This window comes from Pongo abelii, chromosome 3, assembly GCF_028885655.2.
Source record: "Pongo abelii isolate AG06213 chromosome 3, NHGRI_mPonAbe1-v2.0_pri, whole genome shotgun sequence".
Taxonomy (NCBI): Eukaryota; Metazoa; Chordata; class Mammalia; order Primates; family Hominidae; genus Pongo; species Pongo abelii.
This window is the reverse complement of record NC_071988.2, coordinates 116,630,342-116,651,547: the sequence shown is the minus strand read 5'-3', so window position 1 is coordinate 116,651,547 and position 21,206 is coordinate 116,630,342. Positions and strand designations below refer to the sequence as shown.

The following is a 21,206-nucleotide window of genomic DNA, read 5'->3' as shown; positions in this document are numbered from 1 at the left end:
CTTCTTATGTTTAGCACTTATAAATTCCACATTAGGCTGTTCAGAATGGGTCTAGGATTGATTAAAACTAGATCGAATTAAAAGGTTTTGTTTAGAATGTTTCATAATCATAAAGATGAAGGTATTTTAAGTAAAAATAACAAGAGGCGCTGAGAAGTCCTAAATTCAATTTTCAGTTTGGCCTCTAACAAATCGTATTGGGTATTTCTTGATTAGTTTCCGTGTAAAATGCGTGTGTTAAATAGTGCTTTAGAAGCCTGATTAATGCTTCTGAAGTACACCAAGATCTTAAAATGAAAGATGTTGTTAAAATGGAGATCCTCATCATGTAATTATCATTGTTTTTCCCAAGGGGAAGAGCATTGGCTCCTCAGCCCTGAGCTCTGACTATAAAGCATGAGTGACAATGCAGAACTAGGTTATCATTATAACGCATTATACCTTTTCTTTTCCCAGCTCTCATCCTCAGAAAAACATCCATTTTTAGTCTTGTTCTTCACTAGCCGTAAAGCTTTTGTATTATGCTCTCAGGTGGAGATACTGGCATTTATAATCGGTGTGACCCAGAACATTTTTTTCCTCGGGTGGTGTACTTCCACCTACATAAATACTAGCCTGTCTAAGAAAATAATGCAATTCTTGAGCATTATTCATGCCTTAAATTTGAGCAACAGAAAAATCACTAAAAGGCTTGTATTTACCCACATCAAATATTCATTTTTTTCATTCCCAATGCAAAGCAACATTCACAGGCCCTCAAAGCTCCCTTCTTTTGCATCGGGAGAAAAGAAGATCAGCAAACACCAAGATCTCTTTATTTTATTTTATTTTATTTTATTTTATTTTTCTTTCTCTCATCCAGAGTCAAGGTTAGCATTAAGTACATCTATCCATCAAGGCCTTTGTCAGCGTGGACATTTTGTTTAAATAGAAATAAGTATTGGCTTGTGCTTTATGGTGAGAAACAGTAAGATGCCTGAGCTCTCCTATTCTCCATCAGATTATCATTATCTGCAGCTGAAGATCAAGCCTTAAGTGGCTGCTGCAGGCACGGGCTGAAGCCGAAAGAGGTGTGCACTCACGTGCCTGCTCTTCCCATACTTTCCTTGGCAGCCGAACCAGGATAATTGTACATTTTAGATGAAAGAGAAAACAGAAAATTGATAAAGCTAGACACTTTTCTGCTTTTAGGGTTCTCTGCCTTTGACTATAATGAAAAGGAAACTATAAATCACTCCTTGCTATGCCTACCATCTGAAGTTAGGTGCAGAGGGAATTATTCTGTTGAATTTGGTGTGCATAAAAGAAGTTCTGTTTATAAAAATGAAACTAGGAAAACCTCAAGATCTCAAAAGAAAATATGCACTAGAGACCATGAACCAAGGAACAAACACAGGAGGATAACTGTTTCAGATAAACGAGAAGTCTTCTCTTCACTAGTTTTCTGTTATGAACCAGATGCATTTTTATTGTAAAACACAATGGCAAGAATGTGCTTTAGGATATAGTCATAATACAAAGCATCCCTGCTCTTCATCCAGCAAACTCTTAATTTCAGTTACTTCTCACTACGTTCTGCAAGCTGTGATGAGCTCCACTTTAAAGATGAAGAAACTGAGGCACAGGGGAATTGGGTTCCATAGCCAAGGTTTCACAGTTAGTACCTTAGCAAGGCAGAATTCAGACTCAGGCTTTTCTGATCACAAAGCGCTTTCTGCTTCCTAATGTGCCATCCTCCTCCATTGCACCAATGCACAAACCAAACCTCTGCCTATGTATTATGGTGCATTTTTGAATACACTTTCTATTGCTCACTAAAGATCCTTTCTATCCACACGTGATTTAAGACAGAACTTCTTTGGAAGAAGACTCTGTGAGGACATCAGGAGCTGTGATGTTACGATGCATTCGTAGGAAAATTCTGAGCATTTTTCTCCATTTTCCTTCTCTCTGATTCCTTTTATTGCATCCCAAACTGGGTATGTTTCCAGCTGGATGGTATCCAGCTGGTCATCTGCGGATGTGAATTGTCTGAAGGGAGGCGTGAACTTAATTACATGTGGCATAGTGAATGTGACAAGAGGGGTCTTATCATTACTGAATATGCTCTAAGCGAAAGAAGCGCAGGCTGGCAGCTGAACAGCCTGAATGAGCCACAGAGAAGGGACAAGCGGTCTCTGACCAAAGAGGGTGCAGAGCTGCAAGGCTGTGCTCAGGATTTCTACCTCTCCCATTTTACAGATCTCTGGAAAGGCGGGAAGCCTTTGTTTTCCTGGTGGATACAATTTCCACAATTAATGCTGCTAATATGGGCCTTTTTGCCTTGTTTCTAGTAGCAGTTTGCACATATGAACCCGACCTAGACTGAAATTTTGTCCTTTATTGATTCTTGTTGGAAAACAATTTGAATTGAAGATATGAAAGTTGATTTTCCCTTTTCTCTGCATTCTGTACTCACCTAGCAGTTTTATCAAAGGGTGAGGAAATCAATTTAGAAATTCCAAATACAAAGGTAAATAGAACACCTTTTTTGTAAACTGTGGGGAGCCATGGAAAGTTTCTGAGCAGCTGAGTGACACAGGAATAGCAGCGCTTTTTAAAGATTGATCCGGTGACAGTGCATGGAATGCATCGGTGGAGGGAACAGAAGGACTCGCCCAGAAGGTTTGGTGCCTGGGTGGGCCCTGGCAGTAATGCAGGTGTGAGGAGAGAGGAGGAGGAGGAACCAGGCCGGAGGGTGAGCCAGGTCCCAGTCTGAGAGAATGGAGAGGGTATCGAGAGAATCTATTTCAGAAGAGAAAGTATTTCACAGCTGGCTAGAAGTGTTGCAAAGGAGGGGCAGAACACACAGAATAGATTCAAGAGTCAAGCCTGGGGCACTGTGAGAATTGTGAGAAAGGTGAGAAGCAGCAGTGGCTACAGGGGAGAGGACAGATTCCAGTTTGGATGCGTTCAGTGTGAGTGGGGATGTGGATTCCTGCTAGGGACATGGAAGTGAAGTCACGGCAGGGAAGGAACCTCCAGCCGAGAAAATGCAGAAGCAGAAAGAACTGGGGAAAGAACTTTAAGAAATACTCCTATGAAGGTTTGGGTGTGATGAGAGAAACTAGATAGCACATGTAAGGATAAGGCAAATGAAGAGTTTGCATCTAGCACAGTACTTAACATATTACTGTGTTAGGAGTAGTGGCTCCTCAATGAATATTTCCTAATGAAAGTATGAAGGTTTGTAAGGGTAGGCAAACAAACCGTGGTATAAATAGGATCTCAAAAATCAAAGGTAAAGAGAGCTCCAAGATGGAGCCTCAACACGAGGCGTCATTAAAGTAAAAATGTAAAGAAAGAGGAAGAACAACAAAAAGATTATTAGATTTGTCAACTGTGGGACATTAGTGGTGTTCAGAACTTTTTTTTTTTAATTGGTGAAATCCCCTTATCAATGGTTTAAGATGTGAGATAGTAGTGTGGCAACTGACACTATCGTATATATCTATTAAATATAAATAATAAAGTAATGTGTGAGGATAGATAAAGGTCCAAAATTTCCTATGTAGATAATTGTATAGAGATAGATTTGCTTCTCATGTTATTTTTTGGCACTTTGTAAAATAGTAGTTGACATTATTCTGTCTCAAGGAAACGCAGTGATCTTTCTCCTTTTAGTGGAGTCCTTTCTCATTCATGAGCCTCAAGTTCCTCAGTTTGAAGGAAGAGCTATAAAAAGGCTAACAGTGGGAGTTAGTGAGTCCAGGTATATTTAAATCTTATCCTCATACTGTTCTTGACAATGTTCATTTATTGAAATCCTACTTAGAAAGAAATGCTTCAAGGTAGTTTATGAAAACACTTCTTCTCAATAAGAGAAATAAATTTAAATAAGTGGATAAAAAAGGTAAGAAAGTGGGGAAAATAAAGTTATAAAAGATAAGATAAAGTAGGCGAGCAGTTAGAATATAAAATAGTTGGTGTAATTCCCAGCACATTTGCTAGTACCAGGTCATGAATTTACTATTTCTAAGCCTTTCAAGAAGGGAATGTGTTAAGTCACAAGATTCGCATGTCCATGAGGAAAAAAATACGCTCAGAAGAAACTCAATTATTTTTCCTTTGGTTCCTCATAAAGAAGACATTTTGCTAATGCAGTGAACAGCATCCTTAAAAGAAAAACAGCAATGAGTTTCAAGGGCTGCTTCTATCAATCAGTATCCCTCAATGGAGGTAGATAAGCATAACGCTTATCAGTTCTGGCTTAATCCAGGGATAGATTTTGGCCTGTCTAGGGAAATGGTGGCACGCCCTTTGGAGTGGCTTTCATAAATATTATTTTTGCACAATTGAGCTTTTGATAGCAAGTGAGTTAGATATTCCCTGTCAGGTACCTAGAGTGCAAATATTTCAAGTTGCCAGTTATGTGTGAAGGCCTGTGCTTTAAAAGGCAGCTGAGCCTAGGGTGGGATTATCATCCTGAGGGACCAGATAAAAGACATGTCCATTACTAGAACGCATCTCCTGTTCCCACAGAGGTGGATGGAGACAGATTCTTTCCTTGAGCCTGCTCTAGGAAACAGAAAAGAACAGCTTCGCAAGGACTTAAACCCACTCTAAGCAACCCAAAATACGGCATCGTGTGAAAGAAATTAAATGATTTGTGTTTGAAACCTACCTAGCTTTGCATCCTTAGGCAAGTGTGTTAATATCTGTAGATTTCAGTTTCCTCTTCTAGAAAAGAGGTAATAGACATACACTGCCTTACAGGTGTACCATGAGCAGCAAATGCAATGGCTTATGTGAAAGTTTTGTAAATTATGCACTCTTGATTAGAAGTTCTCCTCACTGATAATGATAAGCAAAGGATGAGAAAATATTTCTGACAGGAAACTGAAATTTCTCTCTGTGGGCTGTCCTAGAGGACTCAGCACCCATCCAGCATTTACTGGAATATTATCCTTGTTGGACTTTGGAAAACATTTAAAATTTTAATCATTGTTCTTTGCTGAAATTTCTACTTAATTGACGCATCTGCAGCTAATTTTTGCTCTATGTTCATTTCCATATCATCTGCAATTAATATTTACAGACTGCTTGAATTGCTTAGAAAACACGAGACATACAGAAGTCCTTCTCTGCAAAAACATGAATCCGAGATATTTATTTTCTGCTATTTTCTTCTATGTAATTTAATAGCTTCCTTTGTATAAAGGAAATGTGTTACACACTCTGACCTTAGTTTTCACATAGTTAAATCTTATCCTGCGTAACTCCTTCCATATATGCTCAGATATTTGTAATTTCAATGCTATTTCTCTCATCTTGAAAGCCTATAAGAGAATCTTATCATTATTTCTTCTTTCGTTTTTCATTCCCTGTTAAGAATTCCACTTCACCACTTCCCTATTCATTACATTCTTGCACCTCACTGGGTTAATAAATTCTTTTGACACCTACGGCCCCTCCTTCCTCCCTCCTTCCCTTGCTATCCCTCCTCCAAGAATGGTGCCCATCAATATTGCATGCCAGGGGTGTACTTGGAGAGTACAGGTCTGACAGCTCCCCAGCCCAGCAGGGAGTCTTCTCCCTTCTGTTCCAAGTCAGTGATGAGAAGGACCCCTCCTCCTTCCTGCCTCAAGCACTGGCTGCTAACACCAGACTGAGAGATAGATGTCTCCAATCCCCAACTATATTGCAAAGACCACTTGAAATAGGTTCCACTCTAGTCTCCTTCCTTAAAAGTTTAACGTTCACTTCTCAAGGTACACTTGTAACTAGAAGGTAAGAGTTGTGCTCAGAAAAATGCAATCATTGGTTTTTTCCCCCTCCAGGATAGGAAAAAATAGAATTAAGCAATAATAAAGTCACTCCTTAAGGCAGATAGTATAGTATTAACTATGACACGGTGAAAGCAGAACTTGACTTGTGTTCTAAGAGAATGAATTTCAGACTGGAAGAAGGACAAACTGGGTTAAGAGAAAATGAAAATCAAGGTGGTAATGGGGATAGTAATGAGGTCTCAAGTTGCTCCCAATAACCTTATAGTTCCAAATTTAAGTACATTTCCAAGTACCTAAATAACTTTAGCTATAATGGAGGAAAGGGTATTGTTATTTAAAAAGAATGGAAATGCTATTAAAAGACTAAAAGTAGGTAAAATTTGTGTTGCTTTTCTAAATCGGAAGAAAGAAAAGCCATAAGTTGGTGAGATCCTAGTGCAATTTTGGAATAAGTGAGGAAGCAGTGATAGCCAAGAGTTATTAAGGGGAACATATGCCAAATTTTAATTGTGTTCTTAGAACTAATAGTCAACTGTGGAAGCTCTAAGATACAAACTTACTTGTGAGCTACCAAGTTAGCTGCTACAGTTTTATGCGTGCTGATAAAACACACAAGACTTGTGGATCAAAGACAACGGACAGCTTATTACCCACAGCGATAGCATTATACAGAGTACCATCATTTTTGTGCCAATTTTGTGAGCCCCATTTTAGAAATGGTGATGCAAAAATGTTCAGATGAAGTCTACACACTCAATGGTTGCATTCCAGAAAAGGATCTATGAGCTTAGGGAACCTGAGTCTTTTATAATGAGGAGTAGACATGCCTGCCATTTGCTCCAGAAGTAGACATTGTCTTTATCTTTCAAGGTAATTGCTATACAAACATCCATGCGTAAACATGAGAAATCCATGGATAATTGTCTTCCAACAATATTAAAAATAATAACAACTGCTACCATTCATTGAGTGTTCAACGACGGTACCCATAGATAAAAGCTAACTTCTGGAATATGTAATAAATAATATGTAAACCATAGAAAAAACTAGAGAAAAATCCATTTCAAGTGACCATTGCAATTATAAAGGAATTTGATGTGTCCCTTGTCATATATATGTGAATTCCATCAAAAGATGTGAACCGAACAATGTCCATTTTAATGGGTTTATATTTGGTGGAACTAAATAGCTCAAAATATTGATATCAGACTGGAAAGAGGTTCCAAATGGTGTCCTTGAAAAGGTCTCTGCCCTTGCCCTCTTCTTGTGTTGCAAAGTTATCAATGGTTAGAATGAGAACATAAATGGCAAGCATATCAGATTTAGGGAGGAGAAAAGACTGGAAGACATAGCCAATGTTTGGAGGGAAGATAGAGCATGAAGAAATAGATGACCGAAAATTTACCTTGAAACTATTAAGTTCAAAAGAAAAGCTAAATATAGATTTCTGTACATAGGTTTAAAAGCCGTCATTACAATCATGGAACCAGACTTAGCCTAAGAACCACATCCTTAGACTTAGCCTAAGAGCCTTTCATGTTAGGAATACTTAGAGTGGTTAGCTTTAACCAATTTCTTAACTTCCTTGGAGCTTCACTGCTTCATTTTATAAAGGAAATGCTTAACCATACTATCTCTATCTTCCCATGTAACTGGAGCCTGCTAAATAATATTCATAAGTAATTCCTTGATTGGGAATAATCAACAGCAACAATTTTGTAAGGCATGAATATAAACACAGATGGCAAATCAAAGAAAATACTCTCTCATACTGTCTATTTGAGTGTTGAGTTCAAGATGCCACCACTTTAACGAGGACCTGGAAAACAATGACAAGCATCCATATGAAAATGAAGATAGAAAGCCAAGGAGAGATCTAGAAACCATGCTATTCCAGCTGAGGTTGGAAACATTGAGGTTGTTTGGTCTGTAATAAAGAAGACTGTAGAGACATCATAATGATCTCCAAATATATGAAACAGTGTAGCATCGAAAGCAAATCAAGGATACATACGGAGAAATTTCAGGAAGTCAGGTTGTGCTCATTCTAAGTAAGAATATTTTGTAAATTTGAGTTTATAGTAAATGAGGTAACCTTTTAGCAGTAGTGGAACAATTCTGGATGTGTCTATAGCACTAACTATACGTCAGCCATGTTGTAGAGGGGTTCTGGCTGGATGGAAGGTGCTGCCCAATGACTTCCAAGGGCCCTTCTAAAATTCTCTGAGTCCATGATTTCAAAGCTATGCTATTCTGATTGAGTAGTTTGACTATTGTCGTTGAGAGGGCATTTATTTTCATCTCAGCACTAACTAGCACTTAGTTGTGAGAGTTGGGGCAATCCACTCAACACCTTTTGAACTATATCTTCACAAATTTACTGATAGGCTAGGTTAATTTATCCATTTGCTTGTTGATTACAGTCCTGTTAGGGAAAAGATTGAAGGCAATTTTTATATATAAAAATAAAGAATCTGCATTTTTTAGCTTCTTTCTGCCCAGATTCTCTGAGCATGAACTATACAAGTAAAGAGATCTCATTTTAAGTTGCTGTATAAATACAGTTCTATATTATTTCTAGTCATATTTGAAAGAATGAATCTGCTGTACTAGCCTAAATTATTCCTGAAAGTCATTTGGACTAAGTTTAGTTCTAGAGTGTCCTCATTCTGAAATGATTTTTTAAAACTATTTTTCAAGTCAGGTCCTGAAACCACAAAAGTATTTAAAACCCTGTGAGACCAGTGGCAAGAATTATCAGAAAATCTGCTTATGTAACTTCATAGGGACTCTGTTCATTCTCATTCCATCTCGAAAGTGTCTGTACATAAATTTGGAGGAAGCTACCACAGAAAGACCAGTGTCGGAGGGAAGGGGATCAAAGAGATGCTGGCAAGTTTATTGTTATCATAAAGACTTCCAGTCCTGCAAGACCAAGGTCTTGGTATAGAGAGCATTTAATTCTGTATCACCTATTTCCTCTCCCCAACCCCCCAGAAAAAAAAAAAAAAAAAAAAAAAAAAGAATTCCAGGAGAAAACTACTTGACCTGTTTGCATTCAGAACCTAAGTGCATAGTTCATGAATACAATGGAAATGTCACTGAAGCCATTCTCTGCTCTCCTCCTAGGCCACCCATGGATGACTCTCAGACACTTTTGACCCCTGTGGTGAGCTGTGGGCCCCCAGGAGCTCTGCTCACCCGCCCCGTCGTCCTCACTATGCATCACTGCGCAGACCCCAATACCGAGGACTGGAAAATACTGCTCAAGAACCAGGCAGCACAGGGACAGTGGGAGGTGAGCTGCTGTCGGGATAAAGATGCTATGCAAGAATAATCCACACAGATAAGCAGGAGCAATTATGGGAGGCCTTTTATTTATAAAGCAAAACATGAGTGGAATTTTAGCTCACCCTCAAAATGAGAGAGAAACAGGCAGGCAGACTAGTTCCTGAGTGTTATATCTTCTGATTGATAGGCACACAGAAAATGATGGTCACTCATTAGATAACTCATAGGAAAGGTGCACGTAAGAGTTGTAGACATGTTCCTTTCGGAATATAGATTATATATATGTCTATGTATATATATTGTGTATATGTGTATATATATAATATATACATATATATGTATATGGGGTGGCTCATGCCTGTAATCCCAGCACTTTGGGAGGCCAACGCAGGCGGATCATGAGGTCAGGAGTTTGAGACCAGCCTGGCCAACATGGAGAAATCCCATCTCTACTAAAAATAGAAAAATTAGCCGGGCGCAGTGGCGTGCACCTATAATCCCAGGTACTCAGGCGGCTGAGGCAGGAGAACTGCTTGAACCCGGGAGGCAAAGGTTGCAGTGAGCCGAGATCGCACCACTGCACTCCAGCCTGGGCAACAGAGTGAGATTCCATCTCAAAAAAAAAAAAAAAAAAAAAAAAAAAAAAGTATATGTATATATATGTATATAATTTGCAGGTACAGAAACATTGCAACTGGATCAGAAAATGTTAGGCACTTACTTGCAGACATGTACCTGGAATATAGTTCTTGTGAACTTAACCTTGGAAAACAGAAAGGGTGTGTCTCCAAAGCTCCACTAGAAGGAAGAAAATCTGCAGCATTCTGGCTGTCTGCGGCTGCTGTTATCATAACTTCTTAAGGACAATGCTTTAAACAAGTCTAGTTCTTTATATTAGAACCCTCCACTTAGCACCTATATTTCAGTAATATGTTTATCCAAAAATATTCAATAATTTTAAAACTATACTATACATTTATACTTGTATAAAATGTAAAACATATAAAATAGGAAGTTATAATATGCAAAGTATATATTATATGCTTTGTGATTACTTATGATAATTTTTTAGGAAAAAAATTCTTAGAAAAAATACACATGAAGATTCCAGCTCCTAATATTTTAAGAAAATATAGTATTAGATGTAGAAGAGTACCAGAGTATCCCTGGGATTCACTGGGATTTCCTTCCTATGGGCATGTTCTACTCTTGACCATATCAGGGGATCACTGCTTGCCGAAGCGTACATAATAAATAAATAAATATACTTTATGTTGAGTTAGGACCAGATTTAACCAGATCTAACTTTCATTCTATTTAAGCTTTACATGATGTATCTGAAAAACATCCTGTCTTAATCCGAAGTGATCCTAAATTATTTGCATGATTCTCTTCCTATTACCCTATCCATTTCTGGGTTTGAGTAGTAACAATAACAACGACATTAACAATAAACTGAGAAGATGAGGAAAGTAGAAGAGGACAGTCCTCATGAAAGCCCCCTTGTACTTGTGAGTGACTGGGACGTGGGCATCGTCTTTGGCCATGTCTTCTAGGAAGCTTTCTGTACCATGTCACCACTAGGGGATACCGGAGGCTTTCCTTTGTCCTGGAGAAAGCAGCTGCTTTCCAGGCGTCCTTTTGGGACTGGAATAAACCTGGAGGTTCTGAGCTTCTTTCTCTCTTTTCCTTTTTAGGGGCTTCCTCTGGGGGCATAGGTTCAGTAGAAGAAATTATTTCACTGATGCTATTAAAACACAGCTCTTATTACAGCTCAGATCATGTTGCAAGGCCTGATAAATAATAACCCAGGTGGCGACATCTTTCACATCTTTGTGTAGCCCTCTGAACTAAATGTATAACAAAGTGTTCATTCACTGTTTCAGCAAATGGTTGTGGGACACTCACCCTGAGCCAGGCCCACTGGAATACAGTGGGAAGCAAAGTCAACATGATTCCTGCCCCTGCAGAGAGACTGACTGACTCTTGTCTCTGACAGTGCAGAGACTGACTCATGCTCACGCGTGGATTTCTCCTGCCTGAAATTTTCTTTTAAATTTGAGTTAATTGAAAGTTGGAAGATTTCACATTAAAATCTGAACTTCCAGCCTGTCTTGGAACATGTGAGGCTTTGTCCATACTTGGCCTGCATTCCTGCATAGCAACCATAGGCCGAAGCCCAGCAGAGGCTGAGCTCTTTAGACAGGCGTGCGCTCTGGTTCGCCACAGTCTCTGTCATTCCTCCTTCTCTGGGGCCCTGCGTGCTTCACATGCCTCTGTTACCTGGTTGCCCCAGGATGCATTCGGAATCCCAACCCTTGGTTTTTGCATCCCATACGTGGTCTTTCAGCTGATATATTCTGTGGCCTGAACCATACAGATGAATCAAAACTTGGTTGAATTAGTAACTATATTTTAAAATAAAAATCATCACTTCCATTTATTTTTATTTCTTGCTAAATGTTTTCAGTGTCTGAAAGAGTAGACTGTTTAATGACACATAAAAACCCATCTCTTTAGACTGAAAATTTCACTGACTTGTCTCCTTCAATTTAGCTTCCAGCTTTACTCCCAGCTGCTGCCTTTAGAATTTCCCTGAGCTCCTTCTTGTGAGCTCACACGCCATCCCAGCCCACCCTGCCCTCATCCCAGCTCCCTGACACCAAGTCCCATGTCCTTGGCCCCTGGTCATCTAGGACTTGGGACAGCTGCCTGCTTGGCCAATCCTCTGCTCAGCCATCAGTCATCAGATGATGACTCAGGTACAACTGCTCACATGATCTAGGTTGAGTGTTTTCTGTTTAAACCTTTTTTGCAGCAAAATCCTGCTTTCACGTACACACACACACACACACAATATGAAATCTTAAATATATAAAACGTTAAAAAGTTGTGGCTGGGCGTGGTGGCTCACACCTGTAATCCCAGCACTTTGGGAGGCCAAGGCGAGTGGGTCGCTTGAGCTCAGGAGTTTGAGGCCAGCCTGGCAACATGGTGAAACCCCATCTCTACCAAAAAAATTTAGCCAGGTGTGGTTGCACACACCTGTGGTCCCAGCTACTTGGGAGGCTGAGGTTGAGGGATTGCTTGGGCCTGGGGGATGGAGGTTGCAGTGGGCTGAGATCTTGCCACTGAACTCCAACCTGGGCAATAGAGTGAGACCCTGTTTCAATTGATAAATTAAATAAATAAATAAATAAATAAATAAATAAATAAATAAATAAATAAAAGAAGCATACTGACCCAACAACAACGACAAAAAAGTAACAGAGAAATGTATCTTACGTGTCATGGAATTTGTCAGGTCTTGCTTTTCTTAGAATCTGACAGCCAAGATTACTTAGTAAAAGCAGTGTATTTCTTTAGGAAGAAACTGTCAGGTGAGTTTTGAAAGAATATAGTAGAATTGCATATTAATATATTATTGCCCAGTTTCTTAATTTATCTAATTCTTTTCACACGTACAGATTTTTAGGGAAAATGTAGATTCTTAGAAGATCAAAAAATGCAAACTGAAGGACATCTAAATAAAGAATATTCTCAGTGTAAAGACAATGGTAGAAAGAGATACAATGATGAAGAACTCAAGTAGACAGACTATAAAACCTGAGAGAGAAAAAAGACCAAGTAAAGGATAGGCCCTGCTCTACCCACCATTCACCACCATCCCTGGTGGCCGGCATGCGTCCTGGGTGGCTTAGCCATGGCCCTTCCCTCTTGTCCCCCAGGATGTGGTGGTGGTCGGGGAGGAAAACTTCACCACCCCCTGCTACATTCAGCTGGACGCAGAGGCCTGCCACATCCTCACAGAGAACCTCAGCACCTACGCCCTGGTAGGACATTCCACCACCAAAGCGGCTGCGAAGCGCCTCAAGCTGGCTATCTTTGGGCCCCTGTGCTGCTCCTCGCTGGAGTACAGCATCCGAGTCTACTGTCTGGATGACACCCAGGATGCCCTGAAGGTAAGTCCCTCCCACCTAGCCTGCCCTCTTCACCTCCACCTGGAAGCCAAGGTTTTGCACGGCTGTGCACACTTGGAGACATGGCTGTGTGTGTGCACCCAAGTGTGTGGACACATGTGTTTGGCCCCAAAGGATGCAGTTAAAAAAGATAGCTATTTCTCTGAGGCCATGCTGATATATGAGCTGTTTACACTGATTCCTCCCAAGGGCTACTTTGTTTACCTTCCTTGATTTCTTTTAATGAAAAATTTAGAAGAATTTGGCAACGAGACCCGTGGATGGTAAATAATCTGCTTCCATGTTTATCTCAGCTGCGTTCTTCGTATAAAAGGAATTGGCATAATTGCTCACACTGTATGTTCCTCTGGTGTGCTGCTTCATTTATATGCTCTCCCATTCTTTTTATGAGGGCTGTGAGGGAGCGGGTTAGCATTTGACAACAGGCTGCTGCTTTGCAGAATAAATGAGCTTAATTCCTGGTGTGATTATTGCCATGCATTTTATCCCATTCGAAGCTTTAAGGGATATAGTAAGTGCCTTTGAAGAACTTATGATATAGAAGGAGGAATAAAAGAAGTATGCCAAGGTTGAGGAGGTAAGTCAGAAGGTGAGAAATGCCATAGTGGCTGACTTGCAAAGTGCTATATGGGAGCTCAGGAGATGGAGGCATCATTACTTTGAGGAAATCTGAAAAGGAGCTAATATTTGATGATTGGCCCTAATGGAGGATTGGGTTTTGACCAGCAATAGTGGAGGGAAAAATACAAGATTTCTAGATGGAGGGAACAGCGTGAATAAACACAGAAAAAAACAATAAATAAAGCCCTCGGCCAGGTGCGGTGGCTCACGCCTGTAATCCCAGCACTTTGGGAGGCTGAGGTGGGTGGATCACGAGGTCAGGAGATCAAGACCATCCTGGCTAACACGGCGAAACCCCATCTCTACTAAAAATACAAAAAAATTAGCCGGGCGTGGTGGCGGGCACCTGTAGTCCCAGCTACTCGGGAGGCTGAGGTGGGAGAATGGCATGAACCCGGGAGGCAGAGGTTGCAGTGAGCTGAAACCTCCTCACTGCATTCCAGCCTAGGCGACAGAGTGAAACTCCATCTAAAAAAAAAAGAAGACTTTCTGCAGGCATATTATTTCTGGTAAGCCTAGAATAATAGATAGGAATTTTGTCTAGATGGACCTTCACGGCCAGAGAGAGGAGTTGAGATTCAGTTATTGAGTTAATGGAGATTGGAGAGGTTTAAACAGAAAAAAAGGCATGATTGAAAATACATGTTAGAAATATCAGCCTGACTTCAGTGAAAAGGTGAGTCAAAGTATGCAGGAACATGTGATGGAGCTGAATGATGACAGGGGAGTGAGATGAAGAGAACAAGCCTAAAAAGTCCTGTTCAAGTGGCCTTTCGAGAATCCCATGATGAGCGCTCAATGGATGGGGCAGAAGATCAAGTTTCTGCCTCTAAGTCATAGAAGCAAACTCAGGGGTCAGGAGGCCTTGGGGTGTAGAGATGGTGCCTGTCTTAAGACAGTTTGGGCAGCTCTGACAAAGTACCACGGACTGGGTGGCTTAAACAACAAACGTTTATTTCTCACAGTTCCAACCCAGACTTCCAGTGTGGAGGCTGAAAATCTGAGATCAAGGTGCCAGCATGGGTGGGCTCTGGTGAGGAACTGCTGACATTTGGCTGTGTCCTCATGTGGTGGAGAGCTGGGGAGAGAGCTCTCTGGGATCTCTCTTACAAGGCTACGAATCCCATTCCTAAGGGCACCACCCTTATGACCTAATCACCTCCCAAAGGCCTCACCTCCTAATACTATCACACTGGGGGTTAGGTTTACAATACATGAATTTGGGGGGACACAGATATCAGTCCATAACAGTGACAGTGCCTTTTCTTTTGGAATACTGAATTAGAGGTATAAAAGTTGCCCAAGGCACAGTTAGAAATATGGATATGGTTCTCTGAACAGAGAGCAGATTTTGAAATAGCGATTCGGAAACCAACTACATTATGTTGATAATTGTTATCCACAGTGGTCAGGGAGAATATCAAGAGAGTAGAGGGAGAAGATAATCATAAAAATAATCAACACTACCGAGAGCTTCTATATGTTTGGCAAAATTCTAAATATTTTATATTAACTCATTTAATCTTCATTTTATCTATAAGGCACCATTATCTCCACTTTATAGATGTATCATCCAAGGCACAGAAAGTTTAAGTAAGTCGTCCTAGGTTACACAGCTGTTAAGTGGAGAAAGCAGGCTTCATGCCCAGGCAACTGGCTACAGCCTGGCTGCTCTGCCCCTAAGTGAAGTTGCTTAAAGACCTATACCCTAGAGCCTGGGGACCAAGGAAAGCCCTGGCTTTGCAAGGGCGGAGGAAGGGCAGCCAGCAAAGGAGCTAAAGAAGGATAAGCAGCCAGATTAGGAATAGAAATGGAAGAAAAATGAGTCAAGGAAGCCAAGGAAAGAAAGTTTTTCTGAATATCAGGGTATTTCCATCTGGAGCTTCCGTTCCGAGAGTAGTACTTGGTTATGAACACTGAGCATTCCAGGATAAGTCCACTGGGAAGCAGGCTCCAGGGGAAAAGACTGTAGAGGGCATGAGTGGAAACAGGAAGGTGAGCTAGGAGCCTGTTGCCATCATCTGTTCACCGTGGTAGATTTGACCAGCATGGTCTTGGGGAAGGGATGAGACCTCCTGGGTCAGTGCATATAATTTTGATAGTCGAGCCTGTAAGATTTTCTGATATTGAATAAAAGTTGTGAACACACAGCTCTAATGTAAAGCTTAAGGTTATTTCTTTTATATTCCTTGCAAATGTGATACATTCAAAGCACTGTCAGGTTAGGAATCATGCTAGGTTTAAATTAGGGAAAGTGGTATTTGTAGGGGAGCCATGGGGTCTGATTAAGGCAAATCTTTTCAACAGTTCCAAGAAAATCATTGCAAAAGCATACCATAGAAGACCTACATCATATTTGAAGTGTTTGATTTACATATTTTATATTCACACACATAGTTCTCTCCTCAGGCACCTTGTTTTCCCAACAAATACATGGAAAAATAGAATATTTTATAAAAATAATTCTGATTATTATAATTAGTGAACACAAGACGCAAATGGTCAATAGTGAGAAAGAGTGATGAACAGGTTTAAGCAGCAAAAACAACTCAAGAGCAGTTTGTATCATGGTCAATGCTTTCTAAATAGACATTTATATATTCTCAGCATCTGGGGATCTAGCACTTAGCCTGAAACAAACATGAATAATGGATGAGGCTTTCTTTCACCTCATGGCCTTTTAATAATGCAGAAATACCAAAATCCTAGTTATAGGTAAATGGCCTCTCCAACATACCGAATGGACAATTATTTCAGTCACGCCATCTCTTCCTCACACCCACGCTTGAATTGGAAATTTGGGGCTGATTAGCTCAAAAAGCCCTTTATTACTAAAACTCTGCCTTCTTGGCGCCCCGCTAATGTTCCCACCATACTCTCTCCCATGTCGCTACTTCTCTAACCCCTGTTGTCCAGAAATACTTCCTCTTGCAACACCCCTCCCGAAGGCCTCCTCCTCCTTCAGGCCTGCTCCCATCCTGACTCACGCTCATGCTCTTCCAAAATCAGGAATTCTCAGCACACAGAGGAAGCAGGTGGAAGCTTTTATAAAAACCCACTCCAGGGTCTCACTCCCACAGGTTCTGATCTAATGGGTCTAGGTATTGGGGCATTTTATTTTCTTAATACTCCCTGGGTTATTCTATTGTGCCACCAAAGTTAAGAGCTATTATCCTAAACACTTTCCCAAATCTTTTTGGAACTTTAATTCTACTATGAACAAACTTTCCTACAACTTCACGTCATTCCCTTCCCCATTCCTCCACCTGCTCTCATTAACTGCCAGTGGATCTTCCTGGTAACACCTCACAATGCCTCCAGCGAAGACTGTACCCCTAACAAACCCCAAGGCCAAGAGGAAATGTGCCAGTACTTCTCATACCCCATGACCCTTTCTGGGGCATCTCTTCACTGCCCAGGCTGGATGGTTCTGCTGCTACTCATGCCCACTTCAGTTCCTTTGCACAGAGCTCTGTGGATCCTGCCCTACCAGTACTTGCCTTGTGGTCTGTCTTTCCATCCATTTTATTCCCATCATTCTCTCAAATTCAATGTCATGACTTAAATCACAGTCTCTCTGCCCAAACTTATTCTAGTAGCCTTCACATCATCTTACATTATCTATTCACTGGTATAGATGTGCTCTGGATTTCATCTTCATTAGCAACTGCTCCACTGCCAAGATCTCCACCTGTCAAACTCCCCCTTTCTGACCACAACCATCTGACCTTCCATCTCTGTCTCCCACAAGATGCGTGGAAACTACCCTTTGTTCTTAAGGAGAGGCTCCCTCACCGGGCACGGTGACTCACGCCTGTAATCCCAGCACTTTGGGAGGCCAAGGCGGGTGGATCACCTAAGGTCAGGAGTTCAAGACCAGCCTGGCCAAGATGGTGAAACCCCGTCTCTACTAAAAATGTAAAAATTAGCTGGGCATGCTGGTGTGCCCCTATAATCCCAGCTACTGAGGAGGCTGAGGTGGGACAGTTGCTTGAACCTGGGAGGTGGAGGCTGCAGTGAGCAGAGATCACACCACAGCACTCCAGCCTGGGTGGCAGAGCGAGACCCCATCTCTAAAAAAAAAAGGAGAGGCTCCCTCAACCTGCTGCAGTTTCCCAGTCCAAAAACCCTCCCCTGCTCTTACCCGTATCTGCAGCAAACTCATTTCCACACTGAACTCTCTCGTCATTATGAGCTGCTGCAGGCTTTTCTAATTTATAACCAAGGATACCCTCCACTGAACAAGCCCACTACTTCTACTTCCAGGTTGATGAGTTGCTATGAAAAATCATACATTTCTGATTGGGTCTATTATACTCTCAAGATACCTGTTCTAAGGGATGCCTTCCCTGCTTCTCCGTAATCCTTTTATTTAGCTCTTGACTTACCCGATTCCCATGACAGTTCTCCCAGGTATCTTCTGCTCTCAGGAAGTCCCTGGCTGTTTTAAAGCCCGCATCTTGCCTAGCAGTGACCTAACCACTCAATGAAAGCTCCCCCAGCTGCGGTCCTCTACCCTCCAAACCTTTTACTTCAGCCTCTTCTCACTTCGTTTGACTCTGATGAAAAGGATCTCTGCTTCCTTGTTTGTGCTTTAATCCAATTCCTGACCACCTCCATCTTCAGCATAGCAAATGATGCCTGAGGCTGCATTTACCAGCATTTGGTATTTTCATATAGTACCTGCTATGTGCTGGGGATTCTTTACAAATTGCAGAAAAATCCACAGAAATGCTGGACTAGAGCAGAGATAGAAGCCCAGTGGAGTACTTATTCTCAGAGAATGAGTCCAGGAGAGCTATTGCAAAAAGACTGCCCCAATGTCTAGAGCTGTGTATTTCAAGAATATGAATGATCACTTTTTATTATTATTATATGTGGTTATATTATCCATGTGGATACATAATACATTTATTTATATTATATGTAAATATATATTATATATAAATATATAATATATATTTATATAAGTATATATTATATAGATATATAATTACATATATAATATATAAATATATAATATAGATATATAATTACATATATAATATATAAATATATAATATATTACATAAATATATCTATTTGTACATTTATTTATATTCATATGGATGGATAATACACTCTTATATTATCCATATGGATGGATAATACACTCAGTCTTAAGCAACTGTGATGCATTTTTTTCTTCTCCCTATTCACCTCTTTGAGCTTGGCAGCTTTTGTAATAATTTTCCAGAGTTTTGTTAAGCCTTGGGGCAAAAATGGTCACCTGAAACTTAAAAGCTGCGTTTAGCAATTTGAAAGCACTGATACAGAATTAGCATGTTGGCAGTGACTACCAGAGCAAAAGTCAAGGCTGACGGGCAAGAGTGGAATTATTTTATACCTTTCAGGAGAGCTTTTTCGTGTGCATATGCTTGAAGGACCACTGGGAACAATGCTCTAGTTGTGTTCACATAAAAGGATAAAAATGCTAAGAATTGTGAGAATAGTTTGGAATCAATTCAAATAGAGAGGTCAAGTCTATTGAAAAGGTTGAGTTTGGTATATCAGAGCTTTTCTTTTTCCCCCGTCTTCAGGTATTAATGAAAAAGGTGTTTTCCTTTCATTATTTGCAAAGACTTAAATCCTAGTATAAAGAGACCAGCAATTAACCAAGAGCAAGGTTATATTTGGAGTAAGTTTAAAAACACCTAGTGAGAAACATACGTCTATGTGGAAATAAGTTGTTTCTGTCCCCGTATCCAAAGGGTACAACACATGAGAGTCTCTTTTTGGAATAAAGGGTTTTATACTAAACTCTGAGATTCAGAACCTAAAAAAGGAGTTATTTTCATACATTATGGGCAGTGTATGGTATTTGTTGAATTTCTGACAAATGTATATGTGTGATATAAACCAAATAGTGTGTATTAACATAACCTGGCTTTTTTTTTTTTTTTTTGATGGACTCATTGGGCATGGAGAAGACCTTCCTTGGATAAATTTCATGTGCCCTAATCCCAACTGTAATAAAGTAACTCTGTGAAAGACTGTATTATGTGAAAAGAGAAGAGAGAATGAAAGAAACACTGGAAGGTGAAGAGAGAGAAAGGAGGTTGGCAGCAGTCTAGTTGAGAATTGTGTGATGCTCACGTTCTTGGGCTACAGTCATGGACAGTCAGACATGGCTTGTTACAGGGAGAAGGTGGTTATATTTTTATCCTGCTACCTGTCACCTTTCTCACTGCTGTCCTCCTGGCATTTCCTCCATGGCAAGCTGTGACCTTACCGAACTCTGAACTCCTCACGCTTGCTTATTCTAGGTCTTCTAAGGCTGATCTTCCCTGGAATTATCCTAGTATCCATACCTATTCTTATAGTTCCCACAAACAACCTCAAAAATAGCCTTACCTGTATACGTTCAGGATCCTGGCCTCTGGAGTTAAACTAATATATTCACATGTGCAACATGTGTATTAGAGACCAACAACCAAACGTGTGTTAAAGGTTCCTAGTGCATCATTGCTGTTGTGTGTATGAGCGGGAGTGTGGTACAGCAGGAAAGCTGGAGTTAGGCTGGCTGCCGTGACTGGCTCTGCCACTTATCAGCTCGGTGGCCCTGGTCACTGAATTTGACCTCTTAGGACAGTAATTTGGTCTGCATCAAGGACTCTTTGAAGCTCTAAGGAGATCAAAGTTATTAAATCTCCTGGCACAAAATAGACACCAGACACTGTTCGCCATGCGTAGGTGGGCATTTAGACTACAGTGGCATTTTGAAGATAATGGCTTAAGGAAGATATTAAATCTAACTGGAATCTAACTGTGGGGTGAATTTCAGGTTTGGTAGCAGTCTGGTTGGTTAGACATTTAGTCACAGGGATCTTTTTGGTGCCTCTAAATTTACCCCAATTTTATCATCATCTTATGAAATCTGGCCCCGGGTCTATCATCTATCTTAGAAATGACTTGCCATGTTGAACTTACTTTTTGAAAGAGAGACAGAAATAAAACAGAAGTTGTGGTATGCAGAATAACACCCCTGCCCCCACCCAAGGATGTTTACACGTTAATATTCAAAACCTGTGAGTATTTTACCTTACATGGCAAAAGAGTCTTTGCAGATATGATTGTGTGATTTGAGAAGACTATCCTGGACCATCTGGGTGAGTCCAGTCTAATTACATGATTTTGAAGGTGGAGAACTTTTTCCAGCTATGGTCAGAAAGGGATATGACTGTGGAAAAAAGCTCAAGAGAAATCTGTCATTGTTGGATTTGAAGACAGCGGAAGGGGACCATGAGCCAAAGAATGTGAGAAACCTCTGGAAGGTGGAGAAGACCCAGTACAGATTCTCCTCCTGGGGCTCTGGAAAGGAGGGCAGCCCCACTGACACACCTTGATTTTAACTCAACGAGAACTGTGTTAGACTCCCACCCTCCAGAACTGTAAGATAATCAGTTTGTGTTATTTTTTAAGTCACTACGTTAGTGGTGATTTCTTATGGCAACAGTAGAAAACTAATATAGAAGTTTAAAAATAATGTGTTAACAGGAGAAAAGAA

The 21,206-nt window shown here is 40.6% G+C and overlaps 1 protein-coding gene across 2 annotated transcripts in view; it reads left to right on the top strand.

Annotated features, from left to right (window-relative positions):
- The window catches only part of UNC5C (unc-5 netrin receptor C), a 396,935-nt gene that overhangs the window by 350,275 nt on the left and 25,454 nt on the right, over positions 1-21,206 (top strand). For both annotated transcript variants that reach the window (XM_054554196.2, XM_009240201.4), the window contains 2 exons: positions 8,898-9,066; positions 12,788-13,021. In XM_054554196.2, the coding sequence (XP_054410171.1) occupies positions 8,898-9,066; positions 12,788-13,021 (403 nt within the window). The remainder of the gene's footprint in view (positions 1-8,897; positions 9,067-12,787; positions 13,022-21,206) is intronic.